This window comes from Nyctereutes procyonoides, unplaced genomic scaffold (assembly GCF_905146905.1).
Source record: "Nyctereutes procyonoides isolate TBG_1078 unplaced genomic scaffold, NYPRO_anot_genome, whole genome shotgun sequence".
Classification (NCBI taxonomy): Eukaryota; Metazoa; Chordata; class Mammalia; order Carnivora; family Canidae; genus Nyctereutes; species Nyctereutes procyonoides.
In genome coordinates, this window is record NW_026575046.1 from 15,926,976 (window position 1) to 15,943,202 (window position 16,227).

At 37.1% G+C, this 16,227-nt stretch overlaps 1 protein-coding gene across 1 annotated transcript in view; it reads right to left on the reverse strand.

Moving 5' to 3' along the window:
* Window positions 1-5: 5 nt before the first annotated feature.
* Window positions 6-16,227, reverse strand: part of RANBP3L (RAN binding protein 3 like) — a 48,740-nt gene continuing 32,518 nt past the window's right edge. The window contains exons 10-15 of the mRNA XM_055325727.1: window positions 14,674-14,776; window positions 13,996-14,126; window positions 12,055-12,175; window positions 10,258-10,400; window positions 6,900-7,089; window positions 6-5,351 (exon numbers count right to left, since the gene is read on the reverse strand). Coding sequence (XP_055181702.1) covers window positions 5,308-5,351; window positions 6,900-7,089; window positions 10,258-10,400; window positions 12,055-12,175; window positions 13,996-14,126; window positions 14,674-14,776 — 732 coding nt within the window. The 3' untranslated portion in view covers window positions 6-5,307. The remainder of the gene's footprint in view (window positions 5,352-6,899; window positions 7,090-10,257; window positions 10,401-12,054; window positions 12,176-13,995; window positions 14,127-14,673; window positions 14,777-16,227) is intronic.

Here is a 16,227-nt window from a genome sequence, read left to right on the forward strand (position 1 = left end):
AATCCAGCTGGAACCGGTCTGAAGCGGCGTGGGGGGGCCCCGGGGGAGGGGTTTCGAGCGCCGGGCGGGAGAGCAGGTGCCTCCGCGCACCTCCTCGCTTGGGTTTCCTGATTGCACCTGACCGGACGGTGTGAAACCAGACGCTTTCATCATCGCACACGGGACTGGATCCTTTAGTCCTTCGTTCCGCCGAGCCCAGTCGGATGGCCGATGCGACCCCCGCCGGGCTGCGGTCCAGGAGACGGAGCGAGGACCGTCCGCACCGCTTGGGCGGGCTCGTGCGGAGTGCAGATGCAGAGCTTCTGGTTCGGAAGTGACTGAGAATTGCAAGACAGAGGCAGTGAGCCGCGTGCCCGGCCCATCTAAGCAAGGCGCCTGGTGGGACGCCTGGTGGGACGCCTGGTGGGACGCCTGGTGGGACTACGCAAGTTATGCACCCAGCGGACAACCCCAAAAGTGTCAGCCCAGAGTGGGAAAGAGTTGGCCTTTGAGGAAACTAGAGGGTGATGGGTTGAGGAATCTGGCCAAGCGGAGCATTTCTAGATGGGGAGAGAAGATTGAAAGAGTAGATAGGTCAAGAGAGAAAGGTGAAGAATGTGTTAGTCTTCTGGGCTTCATTATAGGTAGGAGTCGGCGTTTGGAAGGCTTTTAACTGGAAAGAAGGGAGCCCATTAAACCGTGATGAGCAGTTTATCTGGCTTGAGCCTGTTGAGTGGAGTGGGAGGCAAGAGGAGGAAGGACACTTGGCCCTGATGGAAGAGTTACACGTGGCCCTGCGTTGACTTGGTAATAGAAGTGGAAGAAAACGCTCCCGTCGTTAAGGGTTGCATCAAATGGCAGTCTACGTCCTCCTGCTCATCCCTCCTCCTGCCCACATCCACCTGTTTGGGCGCCTTCTTTGCTTCTTTTAGTCCTAGCATCATCAGTATTACGAGCCCGTGGACTTTGGGCAGGTCACTTCATCTTGCTGGGCCTCAGCTTCCTTATCTATAAAATGAAGGTGTTTAACTAGAGTGATACCAAGGTTCAATCAAGCCCCAATTGATTCTGAATCAGGACTCTTGCTTTTCAGCTAGCCGCCGCCACCAGCATTCATTCATTCATCGGTTCACCGAATATTTATGGGGTCCCTACTGTGTGCCAGGTAGTATATTAGAATAGGAAATACAGAGTGGAGGCTGATGTCTGCTTTTAGTAGGTCTCTGATCCCTTCTGTCCAGGAGCTTTGTCTCACAGCAGGTGCTCCTAGCGACTTGCATTGAACATGGAATCATCTCTTAACTTCTATGGGGTGTGAATTACTCATCTATAACTGGAACATCCTCAAGGTCCTTCCTCTTCCCGCTATTCCAGCACCTTGTTTTAGTAAGGATTTCCACAGAGGAAACAGCGTGAACCGAAGTATGGAGCAATGAAACAGCAGTTCTGAATTGCTAGAGAATTTAGAGGAGGCAGGCCACAGTGGGAAGTGAGGCTAGGGAGGCAGATGGGGGAAAGACGTGGAAAGTGTTCTATCTATGCTTAGGAACTTGGCCTTTATCCTGCATATTCTAAGAAGCCACTAAGAGGGGAAAATGATATGCTTAGCTTTGCAAAGATTACAAACAGGAATTTCTTAGAAGAAACAAGCAGAGAATAAATGCCTGAAAGATACTCAACCTTATTAGAATTAGAAAAATGCAAATGAAGGTAATTTCACTGAGTCTTTTATATCCACTAGCTTGGCAGAAATTAAGTTTTGGCAAACTTCTAATTGTTTGGAAACTATTACATCAAATCTTTATTAGGCTACACATTTGCCAGTTATTTCAATAACTTCTCCAATGCCATGGTTTTCCAAATACTGTCTTAGAAACTTTAAATGTGTTCATGTTTCCAGTTTGTCCACTCTTAAGTCTGATGTCAAAAATCATGCAGTACTGTAGGTGTGACCTGCCTATTGCAAAACAAAGTGCTTGCATTTGTGGATTTAATATGAGTTTCAATACTCTCAAACTACTAAAATAATCAGTTATGTTACTGAGTTTCAAATTCAAACCCCATCTATGGCAGGGCTGGTGTACTTTTATAGTAGGTGAGCTTACCCAACCACCTCATAACCACATCTCAAGAAGTTTATTTGTTTTCAACATTTTATGGAGCAAATTATGTATCATTGTGATATTCACAATTTGAGGGCTTACAAAGGTTAAGATGTATCCTTCCCAATCCCTAGAGCCCCCTCCAACCCACATACATTCTGACACTATGAAAGATAAACTCCCTCCCCTTTTAAAATGACATCCACATACTCTAAGACTTGTATATTAATCCTTGGAGTCAAAGGATTCCTGGCTTTGGCAGTAATGGATGTAAAATAATATTTTAATAGAGAATGTGTTGATGGTCCATAATTAAGCTGAATAGCTTAGTAGAGTCTAAAGCCTTGTTGAAAGAGAAGAATGTTAAAAAAAAAAAAAGAATGTTAAGGTTACTTGAATATAAGAGATATATAATTGGATATATTAAATGTATATCTAGTACATTTGGGAAATATTTAAATTTTACAAAAGCAGCTTCTATCAAAATCTAAGAGTTATGCTTTGAAATTGTCTACCTAAAAACTTATGAAAATTATTTCATTGTATGATGATCTCTTCACCTTAAAGAGAGGTCAAAGTCTGTAGAAAAACCAAAAAAGAAGAAGGCTAAATGAAGATAGAGGGCAAAAAAGAAAGTATAAGATGTTCCTACTTCTATTACCCCCTCCAAAATATTACTAAATATTTGCATAATGCTCATGAGAAGGCATAATAGTGTGGACAGAAAAATATTTGGAAGTCATAAGCTAAATAAAAAGTTTCTGCTGTTGGTAATCGTGTCATAATCCAGAATTTTTCACTCTTTTTCTCTCCGCCTTCCTGATATTTTAATACTATTTTTTTATTTTTTATACTGGCATTAATGTATAGATAAGTAATTGAAGTAGTCTAATTTTTTTTGTTTGGTATATGCAGAGAAGTACAAGAAAGATCACAGAAAGAAAGAATGAATTCAAATGATATTAAAATATTTGAGGCATTGAGAAAATATTGCTTTATCTTCACCCTCAAGTCAGGGCAAGAATGAACATATCAAGAAGATAAAGAAGATCTCTGTTCTCTGCTTCACTTTAATGATTTAGTGAAATCACAATGTTCCTGTATCAGCTAAGATCCTACAGGAAAAGAGAACCAATTCTTTAATTTCTTCTCCAGATGTCTTCCTGTTTATTTTAGCTTCTAAAGAAATTTTCCACTGTGTTCTACATCAAAGGCACTTTTTTGGGGGTTAAGATACCCCAACCAACTTTAAACTTTTGTTTTCCCATTGTTTTTATTCTTCCTTTTACACTAAAGCTGTTTTTTTAAATTTTTTTCCCCTTCAACCTTTTCTCTATTCCTCTCTCACATTAACTTTTCTTTTCCATTTCCTGAATCATTGCTTAATTTAGAAGGATGCTGTGTTTCTTTTATATTCTCTAAAATGAATGGCCTAAAAGTTAATAGTTAACTTTTACTAAGTTAATACTCAGTTATGAGGAAAGAGCAAAACCCTGAATGATTTATATACTAACCAAATTACAGTCTAAAAGAGTTAATTCAACTTTCATATGCAAAACTATCAGGCATTAGCTCAGGTTTGACTGTATCCATATCTATATGTAAGAATCTATATAATTGCTTTTATTACTATAAAAGGTACTGTAACAAAATAACGTAACTTTTAAAAAATGTGTATTCACATGTATATATCCAAATGAATATTGTTCTTCAAAGTAGCATTTAGTGAAGTTATACTCGTTATTCCAAATATGTTGTCATTGTTGAAAAATTTTTCGGAAATCATTTTGGAATTGTAAATCTTATTTCCTAGTTTAAACATGGACAATGTTTATATTCTCTCCCAAATGTATACGTTGAAGCCCTAATCTCCAATGTGATTGAATTTGGAGATGGGGCTTTGGAGGTTAATTAGGGTTAGATAAATTTATGGGGGTGGGGCCCTAGTCTAATGGGATTAGCGCTCTTATGGGAAGACACACTAGAGAGCTTGCTCTCTCTCTTTGCCTGTGCTCCCACCAAGAGGTCCTGTGAGAACATGAGCCAACAACCAAGAGCACAGGCCTCAGAATGAAACCTGTGTTGTTGACCCTTTGATCATCAACTTCTTGAACTGTGAGAAATAAATTTATATTGTTGAAGCTGCACAGCGTGGTATTTTGTTAAGGCACCTGAGAAGACTAAAATGCCTCTAACAAGGGAATATTTAGAAGTCATGATTAAAAGTCATTTGAAGTCCATTTGATCAAACTGGATTGAAAAATGAAATATGGCTATAAGCACTAATTTTTATAAGTAACTTGTGAAGTATCTCTGAGACAAATCTCAAAAAGAGGAGCATCCAAACGTTGTTGTACAGTTGTTGAAATCATTATGGTCTACCACAACAAAGGCATTTAAAAAAATTAATTTGGGTATATATGAATATATATATATTTTTTAAAAAAAGGTCACTATACAGCTACAACCATTAGACTATTAATGACAATTTAATTACATAAAACAAAACAAGTTAACATATTTTACTTTCTGTATACTTACTGTTTTGTTACATAGATAATGTATTTTGCTCATCCTTTCAACAACTACTGGATGCTGAACTGGAGTCAAGCATATACAAGGTACAATGGATACAGGTCCAAGAACAATACTATCTTTAAAGGAATTCACACCATGAATATATAATAGTATTATAGTATTAGTAAATCCAAAGGTTAAATGAAAATACACATTTCCCAGAAGAGAAACATGACTTCATGAAATGTTAGCATGCAGTTACAGTGTTTTGGAAGAAATGACTGGAAATCTTGTAAAATATTTGTTTTATAACCAGACTATGTATGACTGAAAAAATATTTTAGTTAGGTATTTATCAAATCCAGCCATTTATTTTAACTATTATATCCACCAATGTGATGAATAGTCCAAATTAGTTATCAAATCCTATTCTAAATTAGCTTCTTCAAAAATGATAAATTTTGAACTTCCAAAGTCCATGTATTTCTTAAATTCCGTCATTTTCTCCACAATAATCAAAATGTAAAATCTTGCAATTATTAGACTATATAGAGAAAAATCTTAATTGCAACAAATTATATTTCATGAACTTTACTATAAAAACTTCAAGGAATGAATCGGATCTTCTTATTTAGTTAAGATGGTTTAGTATTTTCAGTAAGATGACCAATCTTTTTGTAGATGTTGTCATGTTTATAGTAGATAGCGCTCATGAACAGGCAACCGACTGTCTGTGGGTCCACCTAGAAGGATCTGTGATATAAATTTCAAATATTATAAAATGTTATATCCAGATTAGATTTAATATTGAACACAACTGAACATGAACATGCATGAATATGCTTACTGTGAGGAAATGCAATATATAGAATTTACATTTTACACGTAACGTTTGGAAATGTTGCTAATTTTAAACATGACATTTTCAGATAATTAAACCCTTAACTTGTGGGCAGCACAGTTTAAAAAGATTAGACTTTTTATTGCTTTCGTAACAGCTTAGCATTTGTATGCAACACCTCCTGTGTGAAAAGGGAAAAATGACAGAGGAAGGGTGGGTTCATACGATTGTCATTTACTTTGCATTATATTTCCATTGTTTCTCATTTTGTATGAAGATATTACTCTCCTAAAATGGAATAAAGTATAGATTTCATAAGTGTGATTTTGTTGATGAGAGAATTTTGCCATTGAATCCTTATTTCATGTTAATATTTCTAATGGATACCAATTCATTTTCTGTTAGATCCTATTTTATTGTTGGCAATATAAAATATCACTTATACATCTCACACATTTTAAAGAGTAAGAAACCATTTGTTTAGTAGCGACAAGAAAAATCATATTCACTTAGTTCTCTGGCTCACTGAGTCAAGCAGTTTATAATCCTAATCTGCACATTTTGTGCCCTCTTCTTCTTGAGTACATTTTTAGTATTGGACAAAGGAAGATCTTTCATCAAGTTTTGCACATGTACTTTGATAGATTCTTAAATTATGATTAAGTTACCTTTAAGATATAAAATGATTAAAAGTTGGAAAAAATGCTTGCTCACACACTGTCATTGTAAATATGTTACTCAGTTCTCTGTAGAGGAGAATTCAGGCCTAAATGAAACTATTACTGAAAATACTTGGCACCATTTATATAACAAAACTGGGCTTAATATTTTCTTGACAACGTTTCTCTCCAAAAATAATGATAAATTTTTGTTTTAAATCTACTCACCAGGACAAGCATTGAAGCCTAAAAATCTGCTAACTACTGGTTCCACTTTAACCTTGCTCAATTCATGAATCCTGACACAATAAAAAAAAGAATACCTTTTGCCCTAGGCAAAAAAAAGTCCTTGAGCAAATTCCAAAAAGGAGATAAACGGGAGTTTCAGCATTTCAAGCCAGATTTGTCTGGTGGGCTCCACTGTAATGTGTTTATTACCTTTATAACATATTTATGATTTTTCTATTATAGCCAATAATAGGAAAATGAGAGCAAGTGAAGAGAAATATGAATAAATGGTTAATTTCAGTGTACCAGCATACGACTTTATGGTATTTTTATTAAATTTATGTGCAAATGACATACGGGCATCACCCTGAGGATGACTTTTAGCAAAATCCTAATGAAGGCCACATATAGAAGACCGTGATTTCCAAACCCACTCCTCTGATCCAAAGAGTGAGGACTCTAATTCCCATCCACTTTAAATAGATCAGTTCCACTTTACAAAAATCTATTTCATATATTAGGATTGTGCAGAAGATTTCTTTCTTAAATCTCTAACTAAGAAAAGCTATTTACCTGATCTATTTTTAGTGACTTGGATGAAATCATCCTCATCTTCGTCACAGCTTTCGCAGTTTAGTTGTTGGAGGATTGTTTCTGACTGGCTTTCAGCTTGATTTAGATCTTTCTGTTTATCAAAACTTCGAAGTGCAACAAGCCGATGATGTATTGCTGCATACAGACATCCTGTGTCTTTGGCACTGGCCTGCATGAGGAAAATTAAGTTGTTGAGAATAAAAATAAGAGCCCCTGGGTGCCTCAGTCAGTTAAGCTGCTGACTCTTGATCTCAGCTCAGGTCATGATCTCAGGGTTGTGGGATCCAGCCTCATGCTCCCCACGCAGTGTGAGTCTACTTGAGATTCTCTCTCCCCTTCTCCCTCTGCCCCTCCCCCCTAAAAATGAATAAATAAAATCTTAAGAGTATAAATAACTTAATAGCCACATTTTAGAGATTTTTAATCTTTCACTATTAATGAGGAAGGAATTACATGGCATAAATCTAGAATCTAAATAACCCTAAAAAATAAAGAGTAAAAAGCCATTCATCTTGAACCAAATTGATTCTGAAAGTGAATAATTTTATAACAGGTCCCAATTTGTGCATTTAAACTGAGAAAGAAATTTTGTGATTTAAAATTTCTATTTGAATTTAAGACTATCCTTCCTCCACTATTTTACACTGTAGGAAATTTTAGGGTGGATGAAAAAACCCCTCCATTTCCTTTACATAACTGTGTTTAGATCTCCCCTGCAAGCTTCACAGCTCAGTGGAAAAGCAGAGTTTATTATAGCAATCTATAATATTGCACTGTAGAAGCCCAGGGTACTTTCCATTACACCACACAGTCACACTTATGATATTGTATCATCAATACATCAGAAGTCTTTGCTTTCAGTACTTTTCTATGCTGTTTTATGGATGCTGTTAATATAAAAAATGATGGTAACAATATCATTGGTATAATCATTATGGTTACTACGTTACTTTTTATTCAATCCTTACTATAAAACTATGAGTTAACTATTTATTTCATTTATATAAGCAAATGTGCACAGCACAAGTAGTCAATACATACTAATTCCCCTCATGTCTCTACAGATGAGATTAAGGCTCAGAAAGTTACAGTGACTTGCTTGGATTTACTTATCTAGTCAGCAAATTGGTTGGGCTCAAATCTCAGATCTTTGTCATCAAAGTCAGTGCTCTTTCAAGGTAACATGGCAGTAATTTACATTTTTGCATCCTTTCACAATTTCAAAGAGAATCTAGGTAAATTTTCTTTTTGCTACCCCTCCAGAAAGCTGTCTTACTTTTCAAAGTCTAGAACTGAGGGTTGAAAAAACTACATGCCAACTTTTGGGGAGAAGAGTCTTCATTTCTATTTTTTCATTTGCATGTTCTTAATTTCCCTTAATTACTGTGGAGGAAAATAACTATAAGTTAAATAAAATATTTTCGTTCCTCATATTGTGCTAAGTATTATATAGTAGATGTTTAGAAAATAGTTGTTCACTCCCAAAGGATTTAATTTTTACATTATGTGCAAAGGTGTAATTTTTCCTTAGTAAGTTAATAAATATTGAAAGGGCATTTGTAACTGAAATATAAATACTACTCTGCCACCTTGACTTTCTAACATTAAAATTTAAATATACCTTCCACCAGTCAATATATTGCCATTTGGCAAACTCATTCAGATATTTTCATTCAAGAAATTCAGAACAAGAAATTAAAAATAAAATCACAATGTCATACTTTTTTTGAATAACAAATTATCACTGCTTAAAAATATTATAATTCCCAGGAAGTACCATAAGAAAATGCTGGTGGGAATGAAAATCGATTCAGTCTTTCTGAAGAGAAACTTGTCAAGACAAGTCAAAACCTTATCTCGAGAAAATTAACGTGTATGTACACAGAGAATTCCTCATGTCTTTCTTGCAGAATTTATAATAATGAAAGACATAAATTACCTATTTAACAGAGTAGAATTAATGGAATAAATTATGGTGCATAACAGAATTCTTTTCACCCGTTAAAAGAACTTTTGAAGAATGAGCTATTTAATGCCACAAAAACACTCATTTTCATTGATAAGTGAAAAGGTTATATATGTGTACTTCATAATCAAATATTAGCTATCTAATTTATTCAACCACAAGTATATTGTTAATATCTTTATTTGGCAGAGGAGTAAAATCAAGTTAAGGAATCTAAATGACCTGTCTGAAGATCATACAGTTTGTACCGTATATACATATTTATGCACACACATATATGCTAAAATATGACAACATTAATAGTGACCATCTCTGGGAATGGAAGTTATTTGCATTTAGTTTGTTATTCTAGCAAATATCCTACAATTTATGGAGCCAGCATGGGTCAGATATTGAACAGCAGAATCCCATCTAGCTAATGGTCTCAATCTCAGTATCGGTGGCAGGCAGGCTGGCTGCTTTACTCACTCTAAGCTAGGAGATCCAGCCTGGCAGGGTATCAAATATTGTCTCCCTAACTGGTAAATAATGTTTGGGCATTATCTTACTCTAACATCTCAATACTCAACATTACTTACACCTAACAGTGCACTTACTGGTAGTTAATAAGACCTGTGGTTTTTCATCACTGGGTACTTGCCACCTTTTTTACTCATTATACGGAAGCTAATTTACTTGTATTGTTACCTCCTGCTCGAGTCATGTGAGTACTCAGTCTTCTCCAATCTTCTGGGTCTCAGCCCATGTGGGAAACCTAGCCTTTCTTCTGGTCTGATCCCTGCCAGCTCTCTCTCTTTTGTGCCTAGATCTTATATTTGAGGTCAAGCATTCCTGCTGCCAGGAACAGCTAAAGCTCTGCTCCCATCCTGTTACCTTGGAGACTGACTCATGTCCAGAATTGGAATTTGCTGTTGGACTGATTGTTTTAACTTAGTAGCCCTGTGTTTTTCCATTTCTCACTGGTTTCTTTCCAGGGATCTCAAAGCCACCTCAATTTCAGCATTCAGTGTAAGCACTGGGCTGTGTATTCCACTGGACTCCTAGGAGCCAATCTTGACAAAAGTCTCTTTGGTCACTGAGTAGAATTGTTGACATAGTTTCAGTGGTAAAGAAAAATGTGAAGGTTTGAAGCATATATACCAATACAAATGTCTTGGGACATATACCAATTGATTACTATAGATTTTGGTGTTAATCTGTAAATGTCATATAAAATTTAGGTGTTATATTAAACTGTAAACAACCAAAATGAATGGCTGATTTTTTTTCTTGGCCAGTAGTGCAGGTTACAATGAAATTAAACAAATTAGCAATTGCAGAGATCTAGAAATACAGTAAGATAATTCTCTATTACTGAAATTTGTCACTTACCTGAATTAAAAACACTTTGATGCTATAGTCTTCTAAGTCAGTCGCTGTTATTCTCAAATTTTTGTGGTTTGCTCTTTGAATCTCCATTTGAGTCCAGAGTTTGCTATTGAGAATCAGCCTCAGGCTGCCTTGATTGCGCATAACTAAAATGGGAAGATGAATATATAAGACTACAGAACAGTTGATTCTTTGACCTTCCTGGGGAATTTGCATTTTTGAAAGCAAAGTAAATCTTATAGTTGTTTTTCAGACTGAAATACAGTGAAATATCACTAGTGAAAATATTACTATTAAGTTGTAATTTGGGGCAGCCCCGGTGGCGCAGCGGTTTAGCACCGCCTGCAGCCCAGGGTGTGATCGAGTCCCACATCAGGCTCCCTGCACGGAGCCGGCTTCTCCCTCTGCCTCTCTCTCTGTGTCTCTACGAAGAAAGTCTTTTTTTAAAAGAAAAAAAAAAGTTGTAATTTGGCTTGATTATCAGTTTTCAAATAGGGCTTTATGATGTTAGAGGACTATTTTTAGCTTAAAAGCTGGAATTCTTTAGGATTAAAATTTTAGAACTTCTTTGAAGATCTAGTGATCTGAAGAATATTTATCCAAGAATTGCTTACAGTGGAGAAAACTTTGCTTTAAGGGTTCAAAAAATGGAATTTGCTACATAAATGGTGACATGGCTATTCAAGATAATATGATGAATCCATTAAGAATTCGGAAGAAAGATAATTACTGATGTGGAAAGGTGATCATGTTATACTACATAAAAGGTAAAGTCAGGTTACACAGCAATAGAAACACCATGCATCACAAATTTTGGCAGGCAGCGGGATGGGTGGCATTGAACAAGAGTAGATAACAACTAATACTTGCCTTGGGAATTCTACTTGGTTGGGTTATTTAGAAACCTGTTTGCCAGTTATAGAACTGAAGACATGGTTCCTATTCTCTTAGTCTGAATTCTATTCCTTACAGATTTCTCGAGCTTGATATCTGAAGCTCAAAAAACATCCACATACATGGATCCAACTTCTACCAGTGGTCCCTGCCACAGCTTTGACTGCCTGGTGTTGACCAGTAAGCCTACCCACCCTACCCAGATCTCTGCCTGTGCTCACTTTCAGTTTGGGCCTCTGAACGATGCCCAGTGTGTCTCTTCAGGTGCCGAAAACTTTCAGTTTGAGTGACTCTAGATTCTTACCATTGCTCTGGATGTCAGTAACCACATACAGGATTCAGTAACCACACACCTTTATATCCTTGGAAACTGACCCTTCATCTCAACCCACACACCATGTTTAGAATGCCGAGAATAAACTATAGGACGAATATTCTCTTTTAGAAAAACTATTTTTCCTTCAAAAATAATGTCATCATATTGTTTTAAATAATATGGAGATTACTACTTAGGTGTGTCCCGGGCTCTCTCATAGGTGCTTAACATGCATTAGCCCACTGAGTTCTCAGTTGGTCAATAAGTCACAGAGTACTATTATCCCCATTTTAAACTGATGTAACTAGGGCAGGGAGAGATTAAGTACCTTGTCCAAGGTCACTAGTTAGTCAATGATAGAGGAGAACCAAAACCTGTGTGGTCTGACATCAGAGCCTGCTCTAAACAGGAAGCTCCTATAGTACATTAAAAACAACATTGTTAAAACAAAAAACAAAAAACCAAGAACCATTGTTTTCAACGGTCTGATTTGTTGACTATTTTATAACACAACTCCAGAAAATGATGTGTACCTACTGGAAATTTTACTCTGAGAAAGAGTGGGTTTGCTTTACAAAATGATTCCTTACTTAGTCTTGACTGGAATGTTCCACAGTCACTGCTTGCTGTGTCATTCAGCCTCAAAGCTCCTCTGCCCCTTTCAATCCACGACTGTGTTGTTTTGTTGAATATAAAAAGCTTGCAGTTGATCTAAAGGACAATTTTTTAAAATGTCAAATATATGAAAACCTTTTAAAGTGATTTCTTTCCTATGTTGTAACACTTTTATGTCTGGTTTTACCAGAATAACATCTCTTAATGACTTGTAAACCAGCTTTAAAAATTTAACTTTTAAAACATACATTTTTTGAATAGTTCAAATATCAAAAAGCAAAAAGATGTACTAAATGAAAAGTCCTTTCCAACCCTACTTCACCATCTGTCAATTTCCACCCCTGGAACAGGTGATCACTGTTACTAATAGTTTATTAGCAACAAATGTCTTCTAGAGATATTTGTATGTATATACATGCCAACACTTATGCCCTCTATTTTTCTATAAATGGTGAATACCGTAATACTTTCTGCATCGTGCCCTTTCACTTAACAATATATTTATATGTAGCAACTTTTAAATGAAATTCCATGTTATTGGGATGCCTGAGTGGCTCAGTGGTTAAGCGTCTGCCTTCTGCTCAGGAAGTGATCCTGGGGTCCTGGGATCAAGTCCCACATTGGGCTCCCCGCGGGGAGCCTGCTTCTCCCTCTACCTGTGTCTCTGCCTCTCTCTGTGTATGTCTCTCATGAATAAATAAATAAAATCTTAAAAAAAAAGAAATTCAATGTTATTTGACCCATGAAACATGTGAAAGTAAAGGAATAGTGAAATTGTTTGTATGCCTAACCATTTTTGAAGAATACAGCATCGAACTAGGATGTGATACCACAGAGTACTGTACTATAATTTAATGCTTACTAGAATTAAATCTTATTGTGTACAAGAATCACCCAGATGACTTAATAAAAATACAGCATGTCAGAGCCTCACCCCTAGCAATTACTTCAATTAATCTCGGTTTAATCTGACCTGAGAGTTATGCCTGGAAGCACACATGCATAGTATATGTATCAGTAAATCATGGGAGAAAAGAAAAGAGATGGAGAGATTTGGGGGTAAAAGCAGATGGAGAAAGAAAAAGGAAATCTACACCTCATTGAAAAATGATTATGTCATAGCAATTAGATTTCACATGCCTAGACCGATAGGTAGGCCGCTCAACACTCAAATCCTACATATGCTACTGTATACTACAACTCTGAAAGTCTTGCTTGATATGAAACCCAAAACTTATATAAAAGAACTTTTCAAAGAAAAACAGAATTTTTTTTATTATCTAGAACTGAAATCTATTCATCTTACCATCATTTTTACAATGCCTACAGTACGTAGATCTTTCACATCATAGGATGATAGCACTGACTATAAAAGCAAGCATAAGTATAAAACATAGGTCTGAATTTGTTTTAAGACAGAGTACCTGGCTGTCTTCTTTCTAAGAAATGAACGTGAATGGTTGTTAACGCAATAACCCATTTTCCTGAAAATTACACATACTAATGTAAGTATATGACAAAATATCAGCTCAGTCATTGGAAGCCTTTCACATTTTTATTGAAGCAGCTCGGACTTCATGAAAAATATACTTCTGCCTTTATTATTTATTTATTTATTCATTTATTTATTTATAAATTTATTTTTTATTGGTGTTCAATTTGCCAACATATAGAATAACACCCAGTGCTCATCCCATCAAGTGCCCCCCTCAGTGCCCGTCACCCAGTCACCCCCACCCCCCCACCCACCTCCCCTTCCACCACCCCTAGTTCATTTCCCAGAGTTAGGAGTCTCTCATGTTCTGTCTCCCTTTATGATATATATCTGCCTTTATTTTTAAAGGTATTCCTGCTTGTAGAAACTTGACTTCATGCACATTAATGCTGCCAGAAAGAACAACATGTGATATACAGACCTTTAACACATTATGCTCTGCTTCTTCTCCTGTTACAACATCAATTTTCTCCAGCAAGCATTTTGGTGATGGCTTAGAAGAGAAAGCAGCAGCTGATTCAATTAGGGATATCCTTTTAATAGAGTGTGTGCCTAAGAAAAAATAGGGGAAAAGACACATGAAAGACCTCATTCTCTCTACTGCACAAGCTCTTTACTATCCCCTTTTACATGCCTCCTTACTTTTTTTTTTTTAAATTTATTTATTCATGAGCGACATAGAGAGAGAGGGAGGCAGAGACACAGGCAGAGGGAGAAGCAGGTTCCATGCAGGGAGCCCAACGCAGTACTTGATCCCGGGTCTCCAGGATCACACGCCGGGCCAAAGGCAGTGCTAAACCGGTGAGCCACTGGGGCTGCCCCTCCTTAGCTTTTTATAACAATGAGTGTTTCCCAAGAAGCAAAATTACTTGAGTTTAGATAAATCTCTTTGATTCCTCATATCCACAAGTAAAAAAATTTTGAAAGCTTATGTATTGCACAACCATATTTGTATGCTTTAATCTTTACCAAAAAGTTTTAAAGTGCCACATTATTGTTTTTGCATTACATAGATATTAAACAAATGACAGGGCAAAACAGGAATATGCTAATAGTTTTTTTCCTTTTTTTTTTTTTTTACAAAGGAAATAATTCTTACTTGAATTTGGAGAGGTAACGGGGAATTCTAGGGTGGATTTGAATGGTTTTTCCTCAGTGTGTGAATCATTTTCCAGTTGAGGTTGGGTGAGATTTTGAGTATCCTAGGTGAGGGAAAAAGATCTATTACTTAATCACATCCCTATATATTTGAACGGGGGTGGGGGGTGGGGGGAGAATTCTTCCTATCATCAGAGGACCTTGGTCCTGATCCTCAGGAAGTGTCATCTAGTCACTACAGCCTACTTCAGGCAGGATCTCATTCCAGGGACAATGGGAGAAGGTTTGGAGACCCAGAAGGATGGTCTAGCAGCACTGTTCGATGCCATCACCACACTAACCTGATGCCCAGCAGGAGATGCAAATATCATCTCTGTTTCAAGGTATTTCAATATTCCCAGCACTTCACTTTCTATCCAAAATAATAATAAAAGTCACCCAGAGAATACACTCACTCTCTCAGAGCTCATCTTAACTTTTCCTCTAAGACAGTGTCTGCCAAGAGTTGCTTTTAAGGTTGTGCCCCTGGTGCCCTGCCCAGGTGCTGTAATCAAGGCCTGGGAAAAAAGACCCAGTCATTACCAGGCCATTTATGATCCTGGAGAGCCCCCTGCAGAACCAGGAGAATCGGAACAGCCTTCTGTCTTTTCCTTTGTGAATTCAAAATTCTTCCACATTAGTTCATCTGGGTATTTTAAAATATTTTGGTAAAACTGGCAGAGATGGGTGTGATTATTTCCATTTTAAGGAAATAAACACGAGGGCACAGGAAGTTTAATGACTCATTCGAGCAGCACATGGTCAGCAAACAAATCAGGAGGGCGTTCTGACCCCCAAGTCACAAGGTCACAGGATTATAGGATTAACCAGAGGACAAATACAAGTGATCTCTATAGCTCCTGCTATCCTAGGACGTTATCAATTTAAAGGGACAGGAAGCTCAGTTTCCTTTAGCCAGCCAGATTTAAAGTGCCCATAGGAAATGTACACAAGGACCTCTTCAAACCAAATTTCAAATTTCAACGGTAGTTCATTTGCTCAGGTATGTCTCTGTCTCCCTTAGACGATAAGCACCTCTAGAGCACAGTGTCTCCTTTAGATTTGTGTAACCACTCACCCAGGTGTTTTTCAATCCTGGCTGTACATTCAAATCACCTGATACCTAGCCTGCCAACTGAGACTCTGATCTAATCTGTTTGGGGAGATGCCCGGGCCTAAGAAATCCTTTAGAGGCTCAGCAGATGATTGTTAATATGCAGCCAAACCTCAGACCAACGCCAGTACCCTAGGTATCATAAGGACATAAAATATGTTTGTTAAATTGAATTGAGAGTTAAGGTTGTGTCCGTGACATCTTCCGGAAGCTGTGACTAATCTAGTGCCAAAGTTAGGAATGAATGACACGGAAGAAATGTGCCTGAATGTATTGCCTGGGACTCCACTCTGGAACCTGGTTCATTCTGGTTCAGATCCAAAGATGTGGGTCACCAGCTCGAGACCTGTGGAGCTGGCCTTCATCTTGAGGGTGACAGGGTATGCCTAAGCTAAAGAGCTA